General features: G+C 53.7%; 1 protein-coding gene across 6 annotated transcripts in view; it reads left to right on the top strand.

The window, feature by feature from the left end:
• The window catches only part of CASZ1 (castor zinc finger 1), a 179,835-nt gene that overhangs the window by 147,422 nt on the left and 6,158 nt on the right, over positions 1 to 26,255 (top strand). For 3 of the 6 annotated variants that reach the window (XM_081341463.1, XM_081341462.1, XM_081341467.1), the window contains 14 exons: positions 1,704 to 1,794; positions 5,439 to 5,603; positions 8,551 to 8,723; positions 9,723 to 10,576; positions 12,205 to 12,346; positions 13,818 to 13,881; positions 15,837 to 16,000; positions 17,660 to 17,782; positions 18,396 to 18,722; positions 18,889 to 19,087; positions 19,707 to 19,878; positions 23,160 to 23,308; positions 24,046 to 24,280; positions 25,113 to 25,409. In XM_081341463.1, coding sequence (XP_081197589.1) covers positions 1,704 to 1,794; positions 5,439 to 5,603; positions 8,551 to 8,723; positions 9,723 to 10,576; positions 12,205 to 12,346; positions 13,818 to 13,881; positions 15,837 to 16,000; positions 17,660 to 17,782; positions 18,396 to 18,722; positions 18,889 to 19,087; positions 19,707 to 19,878; positions 23,160 to 23,308; positions 24,046 to 24,280; positions 25,113 to 25,409 — 3,155 coding nt within the window. The remainder of the gene's footprint in view (positions 1 to 1,703; positions 1,795 to 5,438; positions 5,604 to 8,550; positions 8,724 to 9,722; positions 10,577 to 12,204; positions 12,347 to 13,817; positions 13,882 to 15,836; positions 16,001 to 17,659; positions 17,783 to 18,395; positions 18,723 to 18,888; positions 19,088 to 19,706; positions 19,879 to 23,159; positions 23,309 to 24,045; positions 24,281 to 25,112; positions 25,410 to 26,255) is intronic. The other 3 variants (XM_081341464.1, XM_081341466.1, XM_081341465.1) reach the window with 3 other exon arrangements.

Below are 26,255 nucleotides of genomic sequence, written 5' to 3'. Positions count from 1 at the left end.
AGATAGATAGATAGATAGATGGGATTCAGCCGGTTTTGCACCACTTCGGCAGAACCGGTAGCTAATTTTTTGTTGCCCAAAGCCCGGAACGGACTTCCGGAAGTGGCATCCACGCAGAGAACCTATTTGAATGCTGCCGCTGGTATCGTCCCATGTTGGCTTCTGCAAAATGGTGCCCGCCCCTGGTCTTGAAGGGGAAGCAGCGTCCCGAATGCCGGGTGCTTTGCCTCGATGAAAATGCGGGTGGAAGAGGGGTGGCAGGGGGTGGGGGACAGCAGGTGTGCGCCCCTTCTGCAGATGGCGTCAGCAAGGCACGCGCAAGGCTTTGCTTCCCAAAGCTCGGCAGATGCTGCCCTTTAAAAATTAATCGCTTGGACTGTTTCAAGTGTCGGGCAAAGCCAAGGGGACAGAGAGGGGTAGCCCTTTAGGAATCTATTAACTGGGGAAGGGTGAATGGGTGTGTGTGTGTGTGGGGGGGAGATTCCCTAACCCCCCTCCCCCAGAACTGGAGGCCTGCCCCCCCTCCCCCGCGTGCCAGCTTTGCCCTTGATGTGACACAGCCGAGCATCGCTGCCTCTGCTCTGCCAAACGGGAGGGGGAGGAGGGGGGAAGGTAAAAGGTGTGTGCAGCATGGGACCTGTGTGGCCCTCGGGATGCTGCCGAGATTCTGCTGCCCACCTCCAAATTCTCCCACCCTCTTTTGGGATTTATATATATATAAAACCAGTGGAACATCCTGCCTCCAGAATTTGCAGATGCTCCAACACTGGAAGTTTTTGAGAAGAGACTGGACAGCCATTTCTCTGAGGTGGTCTAGGGTCTCCTGCCTGAGCAGGGGGTTGGACTAGTAGACCTCCAAGGCCCCCTTTCAACTCTGTTATTCTCTTCTGTTATCCCTCGCTTCTCCCATCAGCCCAGTGCAAGCCAGTGGGGACTGGCTCACGAGGGCCCCCCCTGGATCCTAACACAAGCTTCTCCCTTTTAAAAGCAAAGGAAAAACTCTTGCCCGTCCAGAATCAGAATCAGAAGAGAGCGGGAAGGGACCTTGGAGGTCATCTAGCCCAACCCCAAGCAGGAGACCCTAAATCGCCTAAATCTGTACTTTAATACCTTCGGTCCATAAGGCCGAGAGAAAAGCAGAGGTGCCCTCTGCAACTCCTGGCACAGGAACGCCAGCCCTGCAGGTTGCCCGGTGGGATCAGTTGCCGTTTCGTGTCATTTTTCAAGAGTCCAGCTCTTGCCCAGGGTGCAAACCTGCTTTGAAACTGACAGGATGGGGTGGGGGGGGGGAGGAGGAGGAGGAGGAGAAAGGGAAGCCATTGCACATTTTATTTCTGACCCACCTAACCTTCTCTTCTTCTTCTTCTTCCTCTTCTTCTTCCTCTTCTTCTTCTTCTTCTTCTTCTTCTTCTTCTTCTTCTTCCTCTTCTTCTTCCTCTTCTTCTTCTTCTTCTTCTTCTTCTTCTTCTTCTTCTTCTTCTTCTTCTTCTTCCTCTTCTTCTTCCTCTTCTTCTTCTTCTTCTTCTTCTTCTTCTTCTTCTTCTTCTTCTTCTTCTTCTTCTTCTTCTTCTTCTTCTTCTTCTTCTTCTTCTTCTTCTTCTTCTTCTTCTTCTTCTTCTTCTTCTTCTTCTTCTTCTTCTTCTTCTTCTTCTTCTTCTTCTTCTTCTTCTTCTTCTTCTTCTTCTTCCTCCTCCTATTTGCAGGTTTTCCGGAAGCCAGCACTGTGGACACATTCACTGCGCCTACCAGTACCGGGAACATTATCACTGCCTTGATCCAGAATGCAACTACCAGGTAGAAAACGCACCGTATTTTCAGCACAGCCAGCCCTGAAAGTTGGAGGGTGGGGGGTGGGAAATTAAAAAAAAAAAAGTTCAGGACTAGGAGATCTAATCTAGTGAGGTTAACATCCGGGGCAGTAATTTGCCCATCGTAGCAGGATGGTTGGTTGCCCAAGGGCTGGTATTCCCCCCCCCCCGGCCCAGACTTCTTTCCTTGGGGGAAGTCGTCAAAGAGAGAGGAATTTTTTTGGGGGGGAGGGGCACGTGGGGAAACTCTTCAGAAGCCAGAGGTGAGGCGTCTTCTTCACTTGGACCCCTCTGGGCCCTTAAAAAAAAAACAACAACCCGGGTCAAGTTAGCGTCTCCTGCCCTCCTCGATCTGGAAATATTTTTGCCTGCGAAGGCAAGGGACGTTCCGGGCCGCGAGGCAGATCAAGAGGACATCAAAACGGGGTGTGGGGGGGAGTGGGAGGTTAATTCAAGTCTTGCTCCAAGGAAGGAAAAAGCCATCCCACCAATGAGCCTTGGTGGAGCAGTGGGCTAATGCCTCCTTAAGTAACACCGGCTGCCTGCAATTAGTGCAGGTTCGAGTCCCACCAGGCTCAAGGTAGACTCAGCCTTCCATCCTTCCGAGGTAGGTAAAATGAAAACCCAGATTGTTGGGGGCAATAAGCTGACTTTGTAAAAAAATGCCGCTTGGGGATGGGAGGGACAAAAGCCCTAATAATAAGCAGGCATATACATAGAATGAAGGCTATTGCTAAGCACATTGATTTGTGCTTCTTAGATTGTAAGCCGCCCTGAGTCTTCGGAGAAGGGCGGGATATAAATGGGATAAAAAAACAACAACACCCTGGTTTGCGGATTCTGTCCCCGGGGGTCAGGGCTTCTCTTCCAACATGGCTTGTTGGAAGATCTTCTTTATGGACGAAGGACGACCCCCTTTAAGAGACGGAGGGAAGGAGCGCTTGGATTCCTCCTTTCTTTTGGCCTCTCCTCCCAAGGGGGTGAGGTTAATCCGGAGGCTCCTCCGGTCAAAGGTTTTTGAGTAGCCCCCACCACCACCACCACCGGGGCAGAAAACCCCAGGTGACCTTCGGTAGCTCCTGGCCGCGGGGATTAAGGAAAGTGGGAGAGAAGCAGGAAGTTGAGAAAGCAACCCAGGTTGGAAGGGCTGGGAATGCCGCCAGGACACAGTCCACAAGCCAGCTCCACCGGGTCGCATGCTGCTTGTCTTCACCCTGCACTCCAGGCTGGCTTTGACTCTGCCTTTTTTTTTTTTTTTGTAGTCAGGCCCCTGCCCCCCCCCCCGCCTTCCTACCCCGCACCGGTCATTAGGGCTGTGGTGGTGTGATTGACGGGGTTCCCCAGGAATAGCCGCCTTGGATTTCTTCCCTGGCGTTCTCCTGGTTTGCGAGGCACAATTGCAGCTGGGAACCTGGCTCCGTTTCTCCCCCCCCTCCAGCTTGATAGGCTGTGGGTTTCTGTGGATGGTGGGGAGGTTGTGGGCAGTGGGAATCCAGCGACGGGTGGGGAGGGGGTGGGTCTCCGAAACACCTGAAGGCAGGACAAAAGAAGCAACGGATGGGAACCAAGCAAGGAGAGAAGCAACCTAGAACTAAGGAGGAATTTCCTGACAGAAAAATGGAATGGAACAGAACAGAACAGAATAGAAAAAATGTAGAATAGAATAGACAGATTGTAGAATAGAAAATAATAGAATAGAATAGAATAGAATAGAATAGAATAGAATAGAATAGAATAGAATAGAATAGAATAGAATAGAATAGAATAGAATAGAATAATGAAATAAGGAATAGAATAGAATAGAATAGAATAGAATAGAATAGAATAGAATAGAATAGAATAGAATAGAATAGAATAGAATAGAATAGAATAGAATAGAATAGAATAGACAGATTGTAGAACAGAATAGAAAATAGAATAGAATAGAATAGGCAGATTGTAGAATAGAATAAAATAGAATAGAATAGAATAGAATAGAATAGAATAGAATAGAATAGAATAGAATAGAATAGAATAGAATAGAATAGAATAGAATAGAATAGAATAGAATAGAATAGACAGATTGTAGAACAGAATAGAAAATAGAATAGAATAGAATAGAATAGAATAGAATAGGCAGATTGTAGAATAGAATAGAAAATAGAATAGAATAGAATAGAATAGAATAGACAGATTGTAGAATAGAATAGAATAGAATAGAATAGAATAGAATAGAATAGAATAGAATAGAATAGAATAGAATAGAATAGAATAGAATAGAATAGACAGATTGTAGAATAGAATAGAATAGAATAGAATAGAATAGAATAGAATAGAATAGAATAGAATAGAATAGAATAGAATAGAATAGAATAGAATAGAATAGAATAGAATAGGCAGATTGTAGAATAGAATAGAATAGAATAGAATAGAATAGAATAGAATAGAATAGAATAGAATAATCAGCGGAGCAGCTTTTGCCTCCTGAAGTCGTGGATGCTCCATCACTGGAGGTTCTTAAGAAGAGACTGGGCAACCATTTGTCTGAAATGGTTTAGGGTTTCCTGCCTGAGCAGGGGTTGGACTAGAAGGCCTCCGAGGACCCTTCCAGCTCTGTTACGCTTTGTCTTTGAGGAAGGAGCCCTTAAGGAAGAGAGAGGTGGTGGTGGTGGTGAAGAAATGTCCCTGCCTTGGAAAAGAGAGCCTGACCCCTAGGAGAGTGTAAAGCTCTGCGGTGATTTTTTTTTGGCTGGCTCTAGAGCAGGGGTATCCAATCTTGGCCACCTTAAGGCTGGTGGACTTCGACTCCCCAAATTCCCCAGCCAGCCAAGCTTGGTTGATTTGAAGCCAAGTCTTAAAAAGTTGCCAAAGTTGAATAGCCCTGCTCTAGAGACTCTGGAATAAGCGGCTGTATATTAGCAGTGTGTGTGTGTGTGTGTGTGTGTGTGGTGACAGAATCCCAGGGAAATTGCTCCTTGGAGCTTCTGCGCCGCTCCTGCGTGTATCGCAAAGTTTAATCAAAGCAATAGGGCCAAATGGAGATTTATTCCTACGGTTTGAGGAGGGTGTGTGTGTGTGTGTGTGCAATTCCCCATCTGGATACGGAGGAATTCCTCCTCAGAAGATCCACCTCTATCCCAGCAGCGGAACTCTCCCAAGGGTCTCTGTGTTTGATTAGTGGTCAATTTGGGGTAGGGGGTGGGGCAAAGAATCTGGGCAAATGCCCACACCCACCCAAGCACTCCATTGGCACCTCTTTCTGCGGGCTCCGTGCTCTCGGCCGTCCTTTTAACCTGGCCTTTCCTTTTAAAAAGAGTAATTAACTTAAGGCTGCCGAATTCACCCACGTGTCCTGTGAGTTAAGTCGGGTCCAGGAAAGTAACCAGAAAGCAGGCTTGCCCACCTGGCTCGTGCCACAAAAAAAGCCGGGCTGGATTTAAGCCATCCAGGTTTAGCACGCCGCACGCGGGCACGTAAAGGCTCGGGATGAACTTGGCTAAGCGCGTTACGCAAAGGCAGCCCCCGTCTGAAATGCACACCCGTGTCCGGTGTTTCCCCGTGCCGTATTTTCCCTCTGCTGCCTTCGCTTTCGTCCTTCCCTCACCTTCTTCTTCTCCTTCCCACCCCACCCCACCCCCGTCTCGCCCTCAGAGGTTCACCAGTAAGCAGGACGTGATCCGGCATTACAACATGCACAAGAAACGGGATAACTCCCTCCAGCACGGCTTCATGCGCTTCAGCCCTCTGGATGACTGCAGCGTCTACTACCACGGCTGCCACCTCAACGGGAAAAGCACACACTATCATTGCATGCAGGTAACTTGCCCAGCCCACCTTCGCCGGGCTGGGAAGACGAGGATCAGGATGGCCAATGAGTTCCCGTTCCTCTCGCCGCCACCGCTGCAACCGTCCCCCTGCGACGGCTTTCCCCTTGGGAGAATATTCCCAACGGGCCTGGCCGTGGAACGGGATGAGTTGTTGGGTTTTTTGGTGGGAAGGGATAACCGGTGGGTTTTTCCTTTGAGTCCCCCCCCCCGGGAGGATGGCCCTCCGGTGTCTCTCGGCAGGAGGCCTCCTCCACCACTCCGTGCGGCTTTGCTCTCTGTTGAGCGCGGTGACGTTGCGGTGCTCATTCGCTCCGTTTGTGGCTGGCTGCTGAGCTGATCCAATATTAATAGCAGCCCGGTTTCAAACGGAAGATCAGAGGGGAAGAGGCCAGCCTCTCCACTAGGCAGGAAGTGTGCGATGGGAAGCTTGGCGGGGCCCAGCCTGGAGCAGAGACTTTGAATCCTTTCCGATCCCTCCTGGGCTGGCGGCTTTTTTGTTCGCGGCGAGTCAGCAGCTGGACAGATGTGGCCGGAGTAGCCCTGCGGCAACTCCTTTGAATGAAGCTGTTGGGATCCCAGCTATCTCGGTCTCTGCCGGCATCCGCTCCAGTCCCTGCAGCCCACAGGACTGTTAAGTCCTCGCCTGAACAACCACAGAATTTGCGTGGTTAAGCGAGACATTCCTTCCAGCGAGTTTTGCCCCCGTGTCACGACCTTCCTTGTCCTGGTTCTTAAGCGGATCACTGCGGCCTGATAAGCTAGTAACCCGGTTTGTGAAGCGAACCTGGCTTCCTGCTGGCCGGAAGCTCGCAAGAGGAGGGGGTGTGTGTCGCTTGACCTTGGGACACGGCAACGGGCCATAAGTAGGAATGGGTTGCCGAGCATCCGAATTGGGATCACGTGACCCTGCAAAAGGTCGCGACTCTGAAAAAGGGTCCCAAGTCACGCTTTTGGGCGCCCTTGTGACTTTGAACAGTCACTGAACGGAACAGTTGTTGTTATTGTTGTTGCATACTTGTGTGCTGGGTGGGTTCTGAGGTGCCCTTCCCTTGAAGAGAGAGAGAGGGTGAGGGCCGGCAACCGGCACCTCTGGGTGGAAAGAATTTCTTAGAAGAGGGGACCAACATGGAAAGCCTTCCTTGGAAGAAGGAGAAAAAAAAAGGTGTCACAACGTTGTAAATTCCCCCAGGAGAGAAAATCTCTTAAACAGCAGCCTTTGCACACACACACACACACACACACACACACACACACACACACACCAAGCCTGGCCACTGAAGGCCCTTCCCCTTTTTATGTCCATAATTGGGCCTGGACAAAAGGCAGTTTAGTTGTTTATACCAAGGGGACATTTTTTCCTTGCTTTACCACAATCAGCCCTTCTTGCAAATTGTTCCCCGGGAGGTGTGTGTGTTTTGTTTTTGTTTAATTTCTTCTTTTAACACCACTCTGGGTCTGTCTTTTTTCAAGGTGTCAGTGGGGAAAGAGGCCCTGGTTAGATTGGAAGTAGCTTCGGAGTAGCTCCCACTCCCCCCCCCCTTCTCCACCCCCCCCTCCTTCCCTCCCTCCCTGCCCATCCTGCACAGTTTCTGGCTGTTTGTCCAGATTGCTTTTCTCTCAACCCAAGGTGAACTTTTGTGTCTGTGTGTGTGTGTGTGTGTGTGTGTGTGTGTGTTTTGGTTTGCTTCACTTCTGAGATGGTGCAGGCGTTGGCACCCGATGCTCTCTCTCGGAGGGCACACCGGCAAGCCTTGACATATTCTGCTGGAATTTTACTCAATATGGCAAGTTTGCCCCAAGCTGAGCCGAGGAGGCAGAGAGAGACGCATCCTGCGTTCTGCATTCTTTCTCTCTTCCACGGCACGGCACGCGGACGGGCTGGAAACGAAGCCGGTCCTTCCGATAGCCAAGCCCACCACCCCCAATAACGCGGATGGGCTGGAAACGAAGCCAGTCCTTCCGATAGCCAAGCCCACCACCCCCAATAACGCGGACGGGCTGGAAACGAAGCCAGTCCTTCCGATAGCCAAGGCCACCACCCCCAATAACGCGGACGGGCTGGAAACGAAGCCAGTCCTTCCGATAGCCAAGCCCACCACCCCCAATAACGTGGATGGGCTGGAAACGAAGCCAGTCCTTCCGATAGCCAAGCCCACCACCCCCAATAACGCAGACGGGCTGGAAACGAAGCCAGTCCTTCCTATAGCCAAGCCCACCACCCCCAGTAACGGAGAGACCCTTGTGGGCTGAAAGAGGGACCAGCCCCAACCGCTCTGCTTGATATGGGGTGCCCCCCCATTGCCTTTCCCACACCGAGTGGCCTTTTTTTTTCTTTTTCTTCCTGAAGCCCTGCAGCTCACAGCCTGCCGCCTTTAGCCGAGCTGGCTTTTTTTTTCTGCCAGAGACCCCAGATCCAGGCCTAGAAACTAAGGAGAAACTTCCTGAACGTTAGAAGGATTTAACCGGTGGGCAGAATTGTGAACGCTCCAACACTGGACGTTTTTCGGGAGAGACTGGATAGGGCAGAGGCCCCCAACCTTTCGGCCACCAGTGAGAGGAAAGGGTTTTTTTTCCACGGACCAGAGAGCGCGTGGTTTTGTGTGCTGCCTGCATCCCACGGATGGAGGCTTTGCTTGTTTGTGCGGCCCGGTCGCAGGCATGCCGCGGCCCGGTGACGGTCCGCAGACCGGCGGTTGGGGACTCCTGGTATAGGTTCTATACCAGGAGTTGGGGGTTGGACTAGGAGACCTCCAAGGCCCCTTCCAATTCTGACACCAATCCTTTGGTCCCCTCCCTTCTGCTTTTCTCCCTCCCTCTGGAAAGATGGGAGACGTCACAAGTTATAGCAATGCCGCCATACTCAGAAAACCTGGCTTTTTTTTTAGACCCTCTGCAGCTTTCTGACTAGTTGTCCTGGTTCCCCCTCCCTTCCGCAGGTGGGCTGCAACAAGGTCTACACCAGCACCTCCGATGTGATGACCCATGAAAACTTCCACAAAAAGAACACGCAGCTGATCAACGATGGCTTCCAGCGGTTCCGGGCCACCGAAGACTGCGGCACGGTGGACTGCCAGTTCTACGGGCAGAAGACCACTCACTTCCACTGCAGGTGGGCACGGGGGCAAAAGGGAGGGGGAAAAAAGGTTCTCACTGGATGAGGAGGGGGCGTCCCTACAGTTCTTCTCCACGCCAGGGCCCAGCCCAGCATCGCTTAGGACCAATACCGGGGAGACATTTGATGGTGTTGACAACACCTTGGCTTCCCTTGGCTGCATTCACGGTGATCCACCTAGGCCCAGATTTGAGCAAGACCTGTGGTCAAATGAGCTGTGTCCTTGGGCGACAGGCTGGGCCCTTGGGGATCCCTGGCTCTGATGTGTCTGGCTTGCTCAAAGGTTTCGGAGACGTGTCCATATATTGACGCTGGAGGTTGGGAGCCCACAGGTTTTTAGAAGTGGGACCAAAGAAGTGAACTCCAGACACAAAGCCAGATCTGAAAGCCATTACTTCAGCCAATATTGCCAGATATTCCCCAAATTTTCTGGCTTTGCAGACCGGCGGGGGTGGGGGTGGGCAAGCTCACTCATCCACAGCTCCCTTTGCACGAGCGGGGAGCACCGCGTGCCCAAATGGAGCACATAGGCACGTGCTCACCCACTGCTTGCACACGTGGGGGTGCGTGTCCACGAGCTCGCTGCTTCGGGCGGCTTGGTTCTGAACACCTCACGCCCCAATAGTGCAGAGGCCCCCAACCTTTTGGGCACCAGGGACCGGTTCCGTGGAGAGAGGTTTTTTTCCACGGACCGGAGAGTGCGTGGTTTTGTGTGCTGCCTGCATCCAGCGGATGGGGCTTTGCTTGTTTGTGCAGCCTGGTTGCTGGCATGCCGCGGCCCGGTACTGGTCCACCGACCCCTGCAGTAGTGGACTCCAGCTCTAGTGAAAGGCCCAGGCAGAACCAAGTCACCAAGACAGAACAGGCTTAGCTGCCCGGTCTCTGCCTCTGAGGGATCGGCCGCTTCCATCCCGACTTCACCGTCCCGGCGGGCAAGGCGAGCGAAAGACCCCTTCTTGGGCCCCGGGCCTGATCCCCTGGTTTTCTCTCTCGCAGGCGGCCCGGTTGCACCTTCACCTTCAAGAACAAGTGTGACATCGAGAAGCACAAGAGCTACCACATCAAGGACGACGCCTACGCCAAGGACGGCTTCAAGAAGTTCTACAAGTACGAGGAGTGCAAGTACGAGGGCTGCGTCTACAGCAAGGCCACCAACCACTTCCACTGCATCCGGCCCGGCTGCGGCTTCACCTTCACCTCCACCAGCCAGATGACCTCCCACAAGCGCAAACACGAGCGCCGGCACATCCGCAGCTCGGGCATGCTGGGCTTGCCCGTCTCGCTGCTGGGCGCCAAGGAGAACGAGCAGGAGGAGTCCAGCAACGACGACCTGGTCGACTTTTCCGCCATGAGCTCCAAGAACTCCAGCCTGAGTGCCTCTCCCACCAGTCAGCAGTCTTCCATCTCCTTGATCGTGCCGGGCACTCCTTCCTCGGCCGCCGAGCTGGCCGCCAGCAAACCCGCCAGCAATATGCCTTCGGCCTCCAAAATGCCCGCCCTGCTCTCGCAGGCTCTCCCGAGCAATATCCCTTTGGCCCTGGCCCTGCCCAACGCAGCGCTTCCGGCAACGGCAGGCTCCTACTTCCCCATGCTCCCCAGCCGGGTCTCAGCTCAACTGCCCGCCAGCTCCGCCGGCTTGCTAGCCGCCGGCACGCCGGGCACCAACCCGGCGTCTTCGGCCAGCTCCCCTTCCCCGGCCCTCTCAGGTTCCGGCGAGGCCGCCGCCATCTCTTCGCCAACTCCAGCCGCCTCCATCATGGAGAAGATCTCGGCCAGCAAAGGATTGATTTCGCCCATGATGGCTCGGCTGGCGGCGGCGGCCCTGAAGCCCTCGGTGGCGGTGGAGGCAGGTGAGAGCCTGGGCAGGCACCCCCTCCTCCTCCTCGAAGCGGTTCACGGGGGAAGCGCCAAAGGGGAGGGCCTAGCAGGTCATTTCCCCCCCCATGGAGAGAAGGAGGGAGGATGAGATGGGGACCTAGTTGCCCTTCCCCTGGGCTGGAATCGGGAATCTTTGCGGTCCTTTCAAGTCCAGTTCGGACTAGGTCCCACGGCAAGGGAGGAAAAACAGCCTTTTATTCTCCCCATTATTTTTAAAAAAGGCCAGGAGGGGGAATTTTCCTTAACAAAGAGACGGTCATTCATTCATTCATTCATTCATTCATTCATTCATTCATTCATTCATTCATTCATTCCTCTCTTTCTTTCTTTCCTTCCTTCCTTCCTTTCTCTCTTTCCTTCCTTCCATCTTTCTCTCCTTTCTTTCTTTTTTCTCTTTCCTTCTTTCTTTCCTTTTCTTTCTTTCTTTCTTTCTTTCTTTCTTTCTTTCTTTCTTTCTTTCTTTCTTTCTTTCTTTCTTTCTTTCTTTCTCTCTCTCTCTCTTTCTCTCTCTCTCTCTCTCTCTCTCTCTCTCTCTCTCTCTCTCTCTCTCTTTCTTTCTTTCTTTCTTTCCTTTCTTTCTATAAAAATCCACTTGCCCTCGATGGAGCAACTTCCCCATCAGCCGAAGCGCCTCTGGGCAAATTAATATTTTAGTCAGCGTAGTGGCGAGAAACTTGGCAGACACGTTCCCGTCAGCAACTTTTCCCTGTAGTGCCTCCATCCTTCCAGCACGCAGGGTCCTTCTCCCTGCGTCTCCGCTTGGGGGGGGGGCGCGACACGGGGGGAGGGTCTCAGCCTCCTTTTGGGGACCCCTTTGCTTTTGCCAAACGGGAGTCGGTGGTTTGGGAAGAGGCAGGAAGGCCGGTGCCGGTGCCAAGCGGGCGTTGGCGGAAGGCCGCTTGGTGGAGCCCCCCGTGTTGGGTCCGAGGGGTCAGGTGCTTTGAACCAATGGGCTTGGGTGTCATTTTCGATCGAGCTGACATGGCAGACATTCCTTCTGGGCATGCTCAGTAGAGGGGCCGGTGCCAGTCACCAAGGCAACATGGAGGCTGGGGAATGGGAAGGGGCTTGACTAGCAGTCCAGAGCTGCCACATTGCCTCAGCGTTAAGGGCGTCTTTAATAAACGTTTAAGAGGCAGCCCCGCAAATGAGTTATGACAGCTTGCACAGAGCATCAGATCTCCCCCTCGCCTCCTTCCGCCCTTCTCCTTTAAAAGAGCCCCAGAGCCTGGACAACTTTGACATAATTTTTGCAATAATTATCACTCGGAAGAATTTCCACACCAGGAATGGACGTCAGACCCCATCACGTCAGCCCGGCAATAAATGCTGACCAGCTAACCCCGGCCTCTATCTCTCTCTCTCTCTCTCTCTCTCTCTTCCTCAAACGGCCTGTGTGCTGGGGGGGGGGGGAGAGAGAGAGAAGTGGGGGGAGATGGTTGTCTTCCCCCTGTGCGCGTGTACGGATGCATCATTCTTTATTGTGGGTTGCTTTTCCATGACTTTGTTGAGTGACACTTTGTGGGTCTCTCTCTCTCTCTCTCCCCCCCAACTTCCTCCCCCCTCCCACTTTTTCCATCTCCCTCTTTCGTCCATGCAGGAAACGGGCAGCCCACAACCCCCGGACGGTTTAACCTGACCCAAATAAAGCCCGAGGCGGCTGAGAATCCCGGCTCGGGACCCACCGCAAGCCAGGATTCCTTGCAGGAGCACAGCCTGGACCTTAGAATGAAAGATCTCGGGTAAGACATCGCGGGCCCTCCGTCGCTGGAGGTTTTCAAGAAGAGGCTGGACGGTCACCTGTCTGAGACGGTCTAGGGGGCTGGACTAGAAGACCTCCAAGGTCCCTTCCAGCTCCACCCTGATTGATTTGATTGATTGATTGACTGACTGATTGATTGAGACGGTCCAGGGTCTCCTGCTTGAGCTGGGGGCTGGACTAGATGGACCTCCAGGGTCCCTTCCAGCTCTACTCTATTCTAAAACAGAGGAGAGCAACCCAAATTGGGGACATCTCCCACAATCCCTTGCTGTTGGCCAGACCACCTGGACCCCAAGACCACCAGTTGCCTCCTCTTTCAGCTGTAGAAGTAAGAGGTGTTTGGAAGTCTGCCTGTCTCCACTTCAAGGCGGGGTTCCCACCGGTTAAGCTTTTTGGTGGGCCCCGTGTGTGTCTCGGGCCTCCTCACCTGTTTAACCTCCCAGCCAGAGTTGGGGGTTGTGGCTGAGCAGTAAGGGAGACACAATAATAATAATAATAATAATGATAATAATGATAATAACAATAACAATAACAATAACAACAACAACAACAACAACAACAACAACAACAATAATAATAATAATAATAATAATAATAATAATAATAATAATAATAATAATAATAAAGTTGGAAGGGACCTTGGAGGTCATCTAGTCCAACCCCCTGCTCAGGCAGGAAACCCTATGCCAGGGGTAGGCAACCTTGGCTCTTTTATGACTCGTGGACTTCAACTCCCAGAATTCCTGAGCCAGCGTGAGGGAAACTATAGCCCCCCCCTCATGACTTGTGGACTTCAACTCCCAGAATTCCTGAGCCAGCGTGAGGGAAACTATAGCCCCCCCCTCATGACTTGTGGACTTCAACTCCCAGAATTCCTGAGCCAGCGTGAGGGAAACTATAGCCCCCCCCACTCATGACTCGTGGGCTTCAACTCCCAGAATTCCCGAGCCAGCGTGAGGGAAACTACGGCCCCCCTCATGACTCGTGGGCTTCAACTCCCAGAATTCCCGAGCCAGCATGGCTCAGCCTGGAAGCCTCTCCCATTCCTGGCTCGGGAATTCTGGGAGTTGAAGTCCACCAGTCCTAAAAAAAAAAATGACCCAAGGTTGCCTTAGCCCTGGCTCTAGACCCCTTCAGACAAATGGCTGTCCAGTCTCTTCCCAGCCAGCTGCTCCCATCTTGGGGACCACGGCAGGTGGCCTCCTCTCCGGACACCATGGCACCCCATATTGGAAGGGGGAAGGTGGGCTTATCCGGCGGGCTATCCTGCCTGGCGGAAAGAGGCAGACGGTGCAAAGGGTGGGTTCCTTCCCCCCTCCTCCTTCGTACGCATCAGGTGGAAGGTTAGGGGGTGGGGATATTTTTTTTTTTTTTTGCCAATTTGAAAAGAGAATTAATTGCAGCTCCCCTATGCACATCTTAACTAAACCCTGTTGGTTTGTGTGTTCCAGTAATGAATCAAATGGCCACACAGTCTCGGCAAATTCATCTCTTTTATCCTCGCTTATGAATAAGGTAAGAGCCATCCATCAGCTCCGGCTTTCATCCCCCCCACCCCACCCCACCACCACCACCCAGAGAAATTAAAGCGAGAGAGAGAGAGAGAGAGAAAGAGAGAGGGGGGGGAGAGACGCGTTTGTTTTTTAATGTTTTCCCTCTAATAAGATGAGTTTGTACCATTTAAATTTTGAGACCATTTTTCATCGGGTATAATTTCAGAGCCACTGCTTACGAATTAATTTAATGAACTGGCTGAAGAAATATAGCGCAGCCTCTGACACTCAAGTCTCTCTCTCTCTCTCTCTCTCTCTCTCTCTCTCTCTCTCTCTCTCTCTTTCTTTCTTTCTTTCTTTTTCTCCCACCCACCCACCCACCCCAGAAGGAGGAGTAGTAGGACTCTGTTGTTGTTGTTTTTAATTTCAGAACCAGCCTCTTCTCGTTTTTTTTGCTTGTATTAATGCTGGGTATTTTACCTTAGAAGTTTCCAAAAAAAAAAGGTCTGGAGGAATCCGCTTGCGTTTTCCCCTTTGTTTATTTTCCCGAGAATAGGAAAGAAGGCAGAAGTGCCCGCCGCGGAAAGTTGAAGCCAGCAGGCTTCTCCCCAAAAGCCCTCTTCGTTTTTAAAATAGCGCGACCCTTTTACGAAGACCCTTATTTAAATTATGCATCCCATCGGGGACGTGTTCTTTTATTTTGCTTTTCTTTTGTTCCCCCCCCCCTCTGTAAACGTTAAATGTAATTTTGGGCGAGGGCAATCGCCTGGCCTTCCGTTTGCCAGGACCACTCAGAGCCTGCTTGTCCTCAAAGCCAAAGTTGGGGGTTTCTTCCGAGGGGCTGCCCCGGTCCTGCCATCCAGGCAGGGGTGAGGATCTTCACGGAAATGTCTGCGTGGCTTTGCTTGGAGCTGCCTCTGTTCTCATCACTCTTTCTCCCAAAGTTCTCCAGCACTTTCTTTAGCTCAACTCTCCTGTCGCCGCCGCCCCCCCCTCGCCGTTTGGGAGGAGTTTGCAAGGCCTGGCCTTCATCTGTGGCCAGCTGGGTAGCTTAAACCCTGCCACCTTCAAACTGGCTTCCGATTAAGGCTAGCATTAACCACCTTGCCGGACACGGAGAGCAAGAGCGCTTAGCACTTATATACCGCTTCACAGTGCTTTACAGCCCTCTCTAAGCGGTTTACAGAGTCAGCCTACTGCCCTCCCCCAACAATTTGGGTCCTCCTTTGACCGACCTCGGAAAGGACGGAAGGCTGAGTCGACCTTGAGCCGGTCGGGATCGAACTGCTGGCAGTCGGCAGAGCGAGCCTGCAATGCTGCGTCCTAACCACCGCCCCACCAGGCCTCATATAATAGCAAGGGGCCTTGCCTTTCCGTCAAGGCAGCGGCAAATGCTTCTTCTGACTAAGGAGAGAGGAATGGCCCAACTCACAAGGAGGTGGGTTCATTCAGACCAAACCACCCCCCAAAAGCCAAGCTTGCTGGGGATGATGGGCGTTCAGCAGCTTGCTTAAAACTGCTCAGGGACAGTGTCACTGATGGAGCAGATAAAAGACTCTGGGCTTGTCGGCTCGAAAGCCGGCAGCCCCGGTTGGAGACCCCAGCGCCACGCAACCGGGTGAGCTCGTGTCCTCGCCGCAGCTCCTGCCAGCATAGCAGTTCGAAAGCATGCGAGCGCGAGTAGATAAATAGGTATCCCTTCGGTGGGAAGATGACAGCGCTCCGCCACGTCACGCTTGACCACACGATCGCGGAAATGTCTTCCCACAGTGCTGGCTCAGTGGCCTTAAAACGGAGACGAGCAGCGCCCCCTAGAGTGGGCAGTGACTAGTGGAATGAAAGCCATGGGGATTCCTTTCGTGGGCTGAATCCAAGAGTCCTCGGCCTCGCCTCTCACGTTTCTTTTTCCCTCCTAGAGGTCCACTCGGGAAGTTCTCGGCTTCTCTCCTAACACCGAAATCCCTTTTCTGCCCACAGATGTCTCAGAATAACCCGAATCTGGGGAACCTCCTCAGCTTGAAGGGGGAGAGCGATGGCGGGCAGCTGCCAGCGGCGGGCGATGCCACCCAGTATCTGGGCAAGACGGTGAAGGCTCTTGTTCAGGAGAAGATTGCTGAGCCCTGGAAGATGTACTTGCGGAGGTGAGAGCTGCCTGGAGGCCAGCGCTGCCCCACGGAAGGCCTCGGTGCTGGGTAGCAAGGAGCCATGTCTTGGGCACCAAAACAGCGTGCAGGGCAGAGTGCCAGGGCCCTGTTTAGCTTCCAGTAGCTCAGGCATCGTTATGTCCCTGGACTTGAGTTATTTTGCCCATTAATGGAATTTAACCCTGCCTCGGCCTCCGTAAAGACATTTGCAATAATAATAATAATAATAAAAGACAGTCTCAACGCACATAAAACGAGCCTAGCCTAACCAGGGCTTGGAAGTCAAATCGACTAGTTCCCTGGCATTGGAAAATTCAGAGCTTGCTCGAAGGAGCCAGAGGGGGGGGGGTTGCCTGGCACCCAAAATCAGGGCCTCGGTCCCCAGTCTTAAGCGGCAGCATCCACCAGCGTCCATCTCCTGTTGTTCCCTGGAATTGCCCCTTTGCCTGGGTTTGCTGACTGTTTCTTTTCTTGGGGGTCCCTTTGTCCAATTCAGGTCAAGTGACCTTTCAGCTTTCTCTGCCAAAGAAGTCAAGGCTATCTCTCTCTCTCTCGCTCTATCTATCTATCTATCTATCTATCTATCTATCTATCTATCTATCTATCTATCTATCTATCTATCTATCTATCTCTGTCTGCCTATCTGTCTGTCTGTCTGTCTATCTCTCTGTCTATCTATCTATCTATCTATCTATCTATCTATCTATCTATCTATCTATCTATCTATCTATCTATCTATATCTATCTCTGTCTATCTATCTATCTATCTATCTATCTATCTATCTATCTATCTATCTATCTATCTATCTATCTATCTATCTATCTATCTAATCTCTATATATCTAATCTATGTCTATCTATATCTGTGTATCTCTATCTATCTCTGTATCTCTCTCTATCCATCCATATCTATCTATATATCTACATCTCTATCTATCTAATCTATCTATGTCTGTCTATCTCTATATCTATATCCATCCATCCATCCATCCATCCATATCTATCTATCTATCTATCTATCTATCTATCTATCTATCTATCTATCTATCTATCTATCTATCTATCTATCTATCTATCTATCCACCTCTCTTTCTCTCTCTCTCTCTCTCCCTCTCTCTCTCTCTATATATACATATACATATACATACATACATACATACATACATACATACATATATATATGTATGAATGAGATGGTGTTGCTTTCTTTCCTTAAAAAGGACACCTTCATCTGTGTTTTTCAGTATGTAAATATATTTAAATTCATCCAATTCAAAGCCCAAGAGTTAATTAAAAGATTGACCCTCCTAGGAAATGGTAGCCCGGCTTCTTCCTTGTCCAGCCGGCCTCCTCTTTCTCCCCCAGTATCTCTCTGCCTGATCAGCTGGGCCATTATGCTTCAGCCCAAGGAGGGGGTGTCCTTGTCTCCCATTCAAAGCCCAGCTAGGAACGGAAATCCCTCCTGCCTGCAGAACGAAACCAGCCACTTGAGGCCACCTTTAAAATGGGGAGCGGGGGGGGGACTCTGGGCCAAGGAGGGGGAGAGTGCTGGGTAGGTCTGGGCTGAATCCCCGGGGGTCTCTGCACGTCTGTGGGGCGGCCCAGGCTTCGGGGGCCTGCAGAGTTACAGTTGCTCCCCATCCTCCTCCTCGGCAGGTTTGGCACCAAGGATTTCTGCGATGCCCAGTGCGACTTCCTTCACAAGATGCACTTCCACTGCGTAGTGGAAGAATGCGGGGCTCTCTTCAGCACCGTGGATGGGGCTGTCAAGCACGCCAAGTAAGTCCCAGGCACCACTCCCCCACAGCTGGGATCTGTGTGTTTGTGTGTGTGTGTGTGCCTGCACACGCTTTTTAAATCCTTTCTGCCATGGAGGAGGAAGAATGGAGAGGGCAGAGATGGTTACAGGCAGAGGGATCTGCTTGTTCCTTTAAAAAAAAAACACGCATCTGGATTTCCCTGAATGGAACGGTCTCTCTCTGTGTGTGTGTGTGTGTGTGTGTGTGTGTGTGTGTAGATCCTTCAGTCTAGGGGTTTTCAAGCCGGAAAAAGGGCCAAGGGGGGAGCAGCGTTGTGGTAGAAACCCAGAACTTTGTCCAGAGCAACCACCCTGGAGATTTGGACCTTGCCCACTTTCAGACATGCTGATAAACTCAGATCTAGCCGCATGAGTTTTGGACAGGCCCGCCAGGGGAAAGGTGAGGGTCCCTCAGGTGAATGTCGCTCTGTTACATTCATGACGTTTTTAATTTGGTGAAGCTGCCCAGAGTCAGTCTTAGGAATTGCCCGGAAGCCCCCATTCAGAAATGAGCGGGAGACCACCAAGCGAAGCCTTGTCCCTGTTGGTGGCTGATGGGTCTCTCTCTCTCTCTCTCCTCACCCCTCTCTGTAGTTTCCACTTCCGAACAGAGGGGGGCGCCGCGAAGGGAACCTCGGAGCACAGCTTCCCCCCTCCGGCGGAGAACAAGGCCTCCATCACCCCTTCCTCTCCGTCCACCGCCTCCGCCATTCTGGCCACCGCCGCGGCTGCCGAGGGGCCCACCGCGAGTCCGGCTAGCGTGCCGTCCGCTCCCACGCTCCTGGCCTGGAAGCAGCTGGCCTCCAGCATGTCTCAGCTGCCCACCACGGGGGCCGGCCTGGCCACCTCCCCCTTGGCCACCACTTCCCTGGAGAACGCCAAGCCCCAGGTCAAGCCTGGCTTCCTCCAGTTCCAAGAGAAGTGAGCGGCTCTTCCGGAAGGGCGAGGTGGGATCCAGGGGGGTGGGTGGGAATCTGGGAATCTGTGGGTCACTGGGCTGCCCAGGGCTGGCTAAGCTGCTCCGGAAGGGGAAGCCGGCAAACCGTCCCTCTTGGCCAGAAGGACTCATGGTTGGTCTCCCCTCCAGCGATCCTTGCCTGGCGACGGACTGCAAGTACGCCAACAAGTTCCACTTCCACTGTCTCTTTGGGAACTGCAAATACGTGTGCAAGACCTCTGGGAAGGCCGAGTCCCACTGCCTGGACCACATCAACCCCAACAACAACCTGGTGAACGTGCGCGATCAGTTTGCCTACTACTCCTTGCAGTGTCTCTGCCCAAACCAGGTGAGGACCAGCCAGGGTCCAGAGCGGGGTGGGGGAGAGAGAGAGGGAGGGAGGGAGGGAGGGAGGGAGAGAGAGAAAGAGGGAGAGGGAGGAAGAGAGAGGGAGGGGAAGGAAGGGAGAAAGGGAGGGAGAGGGAGGGAGAGAGAGAAAGAGGGAGAGGGAGGGAGGGAGGGAGGAAGGGAGAGGGAGGGGAAGGAAGGGAGGGAGAGAGGGAGGGAGAGAGAGAAAGAGGGAGAGGGAGGGAGGGAGAGAGGGAGGGAGAGAAAGAGGGAGAGGGAGTGGAAGGAAGGGAGAAAGGGAGAGAGGGAGGGAGAGAAAGAGGGAGAGGGAAGGAGGGAGGGAGGAAGGGAGAGGGAGGGGAAGGAAGGGAGAAAGGGAGGGAGAGAGGGATGGAGAGAGAAAGAGGGAGAGGGAGCGGAAGGAAGGGAGGGAGAGAGGGAGAGAGGGAGAGAGAGGGAGGGAGAGAAAGAGGGAGGGAGGGAGAGAGGGAGGGAAAGAGAGAGAGAGAGAGAGAGAGAGAGAAGGCTGGGGGGGTGTTCTTTGCCTGGAGATGGGGGAGCTGTTCTCAAGAGGGGAGGCCTGACCCTCCCTCCCTCCCTCCCTCCTCTCCCCCCCCCAGCACTGTGAGTTCCGCATGCGGGGCCATTATCACTGCCTCCGCCCTGGCTGCTTCTTCGTGACCAACATCACCACCAAGCTCCCCTGGCACGTGAAGAAGCACGAGAAGGCCGAGCGAAGGGCCGCCAACGGTTTCAAGTACTTCACCAAGCGGGAAGAATGCGGCAGGCTGGGTAAGCGGCCGGGACGGGGACACCCACCCACCCACACACACACACACCCCGGAGGAGCCTCCACGCTCCTTCCAGCTTTTGGGGAGGTTAAACACGTTTTTCAACACGTCGTTTTGTTCAACTTGACTTCGTCCCTTTGACTCGGGGCTCAAACGCATGCCACCGGGCAAGGTCAAGCTACCCGTCCGTCTTTCCTCCTCCAGCCCTTCTTCGACCCTCTTGGGGGGGGAGAAACAATTGCAAACCATCCCTTTCCAGTCCTTTGCACCCAGTGCCCCATTTTCATGGCAAGCCCCACCCCCCAGGATAGAAACGTGGTCCCGTCCCCCAGATGGCCCTGCCTTAGGCGTGGGTTCCCCTGGCAGCCGGGGCGGCCCTGCCTTTTCGGATGCCAATCCCTGGCGGAGCAGCGGCACATCAAAGTGCCCAAACTGCACACGGAGGCAGCGGGTGTGGCTGGCAGCTGGCTTTGCCGGGAAGAAAGGCCGGGCCAGCCTCTCTCTCTCTCCCACCCCCCAACCCCGCCGGTTCCTTCAGCAGTGCCCAGATAGTTTGCCCACCTGGGGCAGAGGCTGGTGTGTGGGAGCAGCCAAAGGGAGCCTGGCCTGTCTTGGCCTTCCCCGGTCATCTCAGAGAAGTTCGGCGTCCCTCGGGCTACACCTGCTTCTGGGTCTTCCCCCCTTTGGCTGCTCAGCTTCGGCAGCGGAAAGCCGAAATGGCAACCTTCCTTCTGGATCCTGGAAGGAAGCGGAAGGATGGGTGCCCTTCGTGTGCCTGGCACCCTCGCCCCTCCCGAAGGCCCCTCCCCCCAGACTGTGGAGGGGACGAGGGGTACGCACAAAAGCACCCCGAAAGATTCAAAGGCCGGGAGAGGGAGCGGGGGGGGGGGGAAAGCGACTCCGTTTTTATTTCTTTTTTTTTTTATTTCTTTTTTTTCCCTTTCAAAACGTTTCCCTTCTCATTTCTTCAGTTCTGGGGGGGGGGGAAACAAGAAAACCCCAAAACCTGGAGGAAGTCCAGTTAACTTTTGGGAGAAGAAGAGGTTGGGTGGGTGGGTGGGCGGTCGTCAAGCTATTCTCCAAAGCCCCCCCCCCCTGAGGGTGGAGACTTAATCAAGGAGAGAAGCAACCTGGAACTTAAGGAGAAACTTCCCGATTCGTCTTAACCGGTGGAACCGCTTGCCACCGGGTGTGGTGGAGGCCTTTTGAGAAGAGACTAGACAGACCCTTGTCTGAAGTGCTCGGGTGGGGGGGAGGGCTGGACTAGAAGACCTCCAAGGTCCCTTTCCAGCTCTAACCCTGACCTGGGTGGTTGAGGGTCTGCACAGACTCGGTTTTGTACTTCATCGGCCAGGATGGCAGCAAGGCACCGGCTGTAGCCAGGGCAAGCAACAACCAGGCCCTGGGCCCACCCCACCCCACCCACCCCCTTCACCTGGCTCCTGGCTCAAGAATGCCAAGAGGCTTGGCGCTTGGCTGCCGTCCGGCACATCACCGGGGCCACGCAAAAGCCTCCGACGACGATACCCGACAGACACTCAGCTCTCCCGGCAACGGGGCAAGCCTCGGCCTGCCTGCCTGCCTGCTGTCCGTCAACTGTCTCACCCCCAGCAGAGCAGGAAGGATGGGGAAGGCAGGGCTGGGAGGAGGAGGGGGGGCAGTGTGTGTGTGTGTTTGTGTGTGTGTGTGTGTGTGTGTGTGTGTGTGTGTGTGTAGGAGAGTCTCTCCAGAAATGCCAGCTCGGCGATGCCCTTCTGGTTGCAATGCTCGCTTTGCAGGCTGACTTGGGAACAGAACTGGGGCAGAACGTGGCTCAAAGAGCCCGTGGCCCCTGCATTTATTAATTTATCCCCCTTCCCCCCCCCAAAAAAAAACCCCCACTCCAAGTCCATCAGCAACGGGGTGGGGAACCACGGAGGAGGCCTTTCCGCTGGCAGGTTACGTTCGAAAGCCCCTCTAGCTCCGGGGTGGCTTTAGAGCTTGTCAGGTTGTGGGGTGGGGGCGAACCGGGATGGGTGGGTGGGTGGGGGAGGGCTGGTGCCTGTTTTTTAACCTCCGCTGCTTTTTAATTGATGGCTTTATTATGCTGCTTCTGACGAGATGTATATGGATTTTGGATTTTATTTGTGTTTTCATTGTATGTCATGCTGAGAGAGTATTTGCTATAAGGCAACTAATAAATCTTGGAAATAATTAAATAAAAGTTATAGCGGGCGGCATCTAAGAGGGCCCCCCCTCCTCTCTCTCTCTCTCTCTCTCCCTCTCTCCCTCTCTCTCTCTTTCTCTCTCTCTCCTCTCTCTCTTTTTTTCTCTCTCTCTCCTCTCTCTCTTTCTCTTTTTCTCTCCCTCTTTCTTTCTCTCTCTCTCTCTTTCTCACTCTCTTTCTCTCCTTTTCTTTCTCTCTCTTTCTCTTTCTCTCTTCTTTCTCTTCCTCTCTCTCTTTCTCTTTTTCTCTCCCTCTTTCTTTCTCTCTCTCTCTCTTTCTCACTCTCTTTCTCTCTCTCTTTCTCTCCTTTTCTTTCTCTCTCTTTCTCTTTCTCTCTTCTTTCTCTTTCTCTCTCTCTCCTCCCCCTCCACCCCCGCATGTGGAAAACAAGGAATGCCACTTTTAAAGACGGCCCCTGGCATCGGCAATTTTCATAAATTTAAAACGGCTTGCCAATTAAGCCCTTTTAAAAACTGATCAGTTTTAATTTGTTCAACCTGCCAATTAATAAATTAAGTCCGGGCGGGTTTGACTTGGGTCTCTCTGTAAGTCATTTGGGTTATCCGGGAAGTGCCGCCCTCCATCTCCTGTTTGACCTTCACACCCTCCTCCTCCGCAAAGGAGACAGGCAGCTTCCGGAGGGGGGGGGGGGCTGGGCCCACCTAGGGCTGGATCACAGGCAATCTGGCTTTGGGGCCCCTCTCTGCTTCTTCCATTTGTGGGGAGGGGCAGCGTCCCCATCTGCCCCCTTCCGATGCTCTGCGAAGATGGGGAGGCGAATTCTCTCAGCAGAGGAAGCGTTTGATTCCTGAATTGCGGAAGACCGAGTGCCAAAGTGGGGGTCCCGGCCTCCCCACCCCACCCCCACCCCCCACAGCAGCCCCCATCGCTACGGGGCACGCTTGGAGTGCCTCCCTTCCCTCTGAGGTTCCAGATCGGCTGTGGGGGAAGCGCTCCGGATCTCTTTCCTCCCGGCCATGGATCCAGATTAGCGTCTGGGCTACATCTGCTCCCGTCTCCCCGGCGTTGGTTGCCGGCTTGGGCCATTGGCGACTCTTTCTCCTCTTTCCTCCCAGGCTGCAAATACAACCAGGTCAACAGCCACTTCCACTGCATCCGCGAGGGCTGCCAGTTCTCCTTCTTGCTGAAGCATCAGATGACGTCCCACGCCAGGAAGCACATGAGAAGGATGCTGGGGAAGAATTTTGACCGCGTCCCCACACAGGTGAGCGTCACTTCCTCCCGGCTTCCGTGTTTGCATGGAAAGCTCGGGCTGTGGGGCCTGTCCTCTCCGGACGCCCCCCCCCCCCAAATTTGGCCCTCTGGCATCCTGGCCCACCTCGAGGGAAGGGGTGGTTAGGAGAAGGAGCACCTTCTCCTGAAGCGTCGGCATCCCTCGGGACCACCTAGGGCAGCGGGCAGCGGGACGAAGCCTCCCTCCCCAGACTTGCCGAGGCCTGGACCCCAAAGACACGCCTGGTGTGAACGAAACAGAATTCAATTAGAGCGAAAGAAATTAAATGCGGCTTAATGGGATTACCACCCCGTGCGCCGACTGGCTTTTTCCCCTCGTGGGATATTAAAAGTCACGATTCCTCAGAGGTTTCCTCGTGGGCCTCCAGAGGGGTGACCCTAGCCCCCCCACCCCCCCAAGTTTCAGGAGCGCAACTGAGGATTGTCGCCTCCTCCTCCTCCTCCTCGGCTTCTTTCCTGCAGATGGAGGGCTGCTTTGCAGCGTCTCCTGTGCCCCCCGCGCCCCCCACCCCGCAGGCAGGGCAGGAGAGTTAAGATCCACAGGGGTGGGGGGTGGGAATTACCTGCTGCCCCCAGCCACCTTGGCCCCACCTTTGCTTCTGGGAAGAGAGAGGCAGAAAGCAGACAGATCTTCTCCTCCCAACCCCAGCTCTGTTTGGCCCCCCCCAAAAAAAAGTCACCCCTGCCCCCTCCCTTGTCTTACTGCAGGTCATGGGCCACCCTGCTAGGAATGACAGCCTCCCTCAAGTGACCAGCCTGGCCCCCAGCCCTGCTTCATCAGGCACCCCTGCCTCCTTTCAGGGAGCCCCCAGCCTGATGGATCCCGAGACGGAGGAGTACTTGGATTACGCCGGATGCAGCCCGGGCGCCCTCTCTTCCGAGTCCTCCAACATGGACCGCAGCTGCTCCAGCACCCCGGTGGGCAACGAGAGCACCTCGGCAGGTGAGTGTGTGTGCGTGTGTGTGTGTCCCCTTCTGTCCCCTCCCAGGCTCCCCAGCCGGGCTGGACTCTGCGAGAGGCTGTGACCTCTGGGTTAGGGGAGAGGGGGGGGGTGTCTTCTTTTTTTCCCCTCCGAACGCGGAGGGCCCTGGACGCTCTTGGGACGAGGGATGCGTGGAAGAGCCTCACCAGCTTCAGCGGAGCCTCGGAGGGCTCTGGGAAGCCGAGCCAAGCGCGCCCGGGCCCAAAGACGCCAGGGACGGGAAGTCAATGGCGCTGGCTGAAAAATCTCCACAACCTCATTGATTAAAGTTCACCTCCAATGAATCACTTGAGAAACAGGCAGGCCTGCCCAAGAGCGGCATTTGAAAGGTCTTGACCTTCTGGGAGGCAGCAGGAGTGTCGGTGGACGTCCCTCCCCCTCCCCACCGGGGAATGCCGTGGGCCTCCCCGGACGAGCCAGGCCCGAGAAGCTGCCGGTTCTTCCCTGACTTCCATTCGACTTCCATTCACACACACATACACACAACCTGGTCTCCCCGGGCAGACCTGCTGCCCACCTGCCCCGGCGTGGGTGGTCTAGCTGCCCTCATGGAGACCCTCGCTCTGCTGCTGCTGCTGCTGCTGTTGCTGCTCATCACTCTTCTCCATTCTCCTCCTCTGCTCTGGTTCTTTTGTCGTACGTGTGAATGTGTCCTCCATTTCCCATCATGCGGCTCACACTCTTGTGTGTGTGGGGGGTCTTATTTTGGTTCTGTTCCTCTTCTGGTGGTGTTTTTTATTTTATTTTATTTTTCTTTTCCTGCTATTTTTTTTTCTTTCCACATTTCTCCAGGCTGCCTGGCTGCTCTTCCTCCTCCTCCTCCTCCTCCTCCACCTGCTGCGGGTGACGATGTTAGCCACAATGCACCGCCGCCACCTCTGCCTCCATCTTTCTCACAAGCCCTGCTCAGATCTCCCCTCCCCTCCTTGCCCTACCTCTTCTCTCCATCCTGTGTCTCATACTCTTTGCTAAGTGCCACCCTGGGATCCAGCAGAGGCATTGCCTTGCCCACCGCCAGCTCGACAGGGCTCTCACCCATCCTTGCCAGTCCAGCCAAAAGCGATGTCCCGCTAGTGCAGGATGCAGCAGGTAAATCCGACCTCCGCTTTCTCTTAGCGCTACCCCAACATCCCCCATCATCATCGGCCAGGCGCTGCTACAGACACGGGTCCCCCCCCCCCAAAGGACCAGTCCGCACCCTTCCAGACTGGCAGCGAACTTTCAGCTGTCTTCTGGACCAGTTCCGGCGTCCCGTCCTCGCCAGGCCCACCCCTGTGACACCCCGTCCTTCGAACGGCCGCAAAGGCCATTTTTTGCCTTCTGATGTCACCATCCTCAACATAAAACTCCAGGCATTTTCTTCTCCTAGCATTAAATGAGCAACGGCCACGCGTTCTGGACTTAGTAGTGAGGGAAGCGTGGTGAGAGAAAAAAATAATCTCTTTCGTTCCTCTCATTTTAAGAGGAATTCAGATCAAAATTGAAAGCAAGGCCCCGGGGGAGTGCAGTCCTCACAATAAGAGAACGGTAATCTTGGGCGCGACGTAAAAGGCACTCTGCTGGGGACATGCTTGTCTGAACAGTCCTCGGCAAAGGAACATGCTTTCTTCCAAACAAAATCCTAAAAAAAGGAAATCGCTGTGAAATGTAGTAAAACAATTTTTTTTCCCTGAAGGCCACTCAACCATACAGGTGGGCTCAGAAATACTTTTGCCCAGTCCCGGGGAGATGGGTGCTGGTGGAGAGGTAGGGGCCATCTGGGTCTCGGAAGGATTTCTGTTCCGTAGGGCAGAGGCCCCCAACCTTTCGGGCATCACCAAGCACCGGTTCCGTGGAGAGAGGTCTTTCCGCAGACCGGAGGGGGTGCGTGGTTTTGCGTGCTGCCTGCATCCCACGGATGGGGGCTTTGCTTGTTTGTGCAGAGCGGTTGCTGGC

This window comes from Vipera berus (assembly GCF_964194415.1).
Source record: "Vipera berus genome assembly, chromosome: 17".
In the NCBI taxonomy this organism is placed as follows: Eukaryota; Metazoa; Chordata; class Lepidosauria; order Squamata; family Viperidae; genus Vipera; species Vipera berus.
Note: the sequence above shows the minus strand (reverse complement) of the source record. Positions and strands in the feature narration are given on the sequence as shown.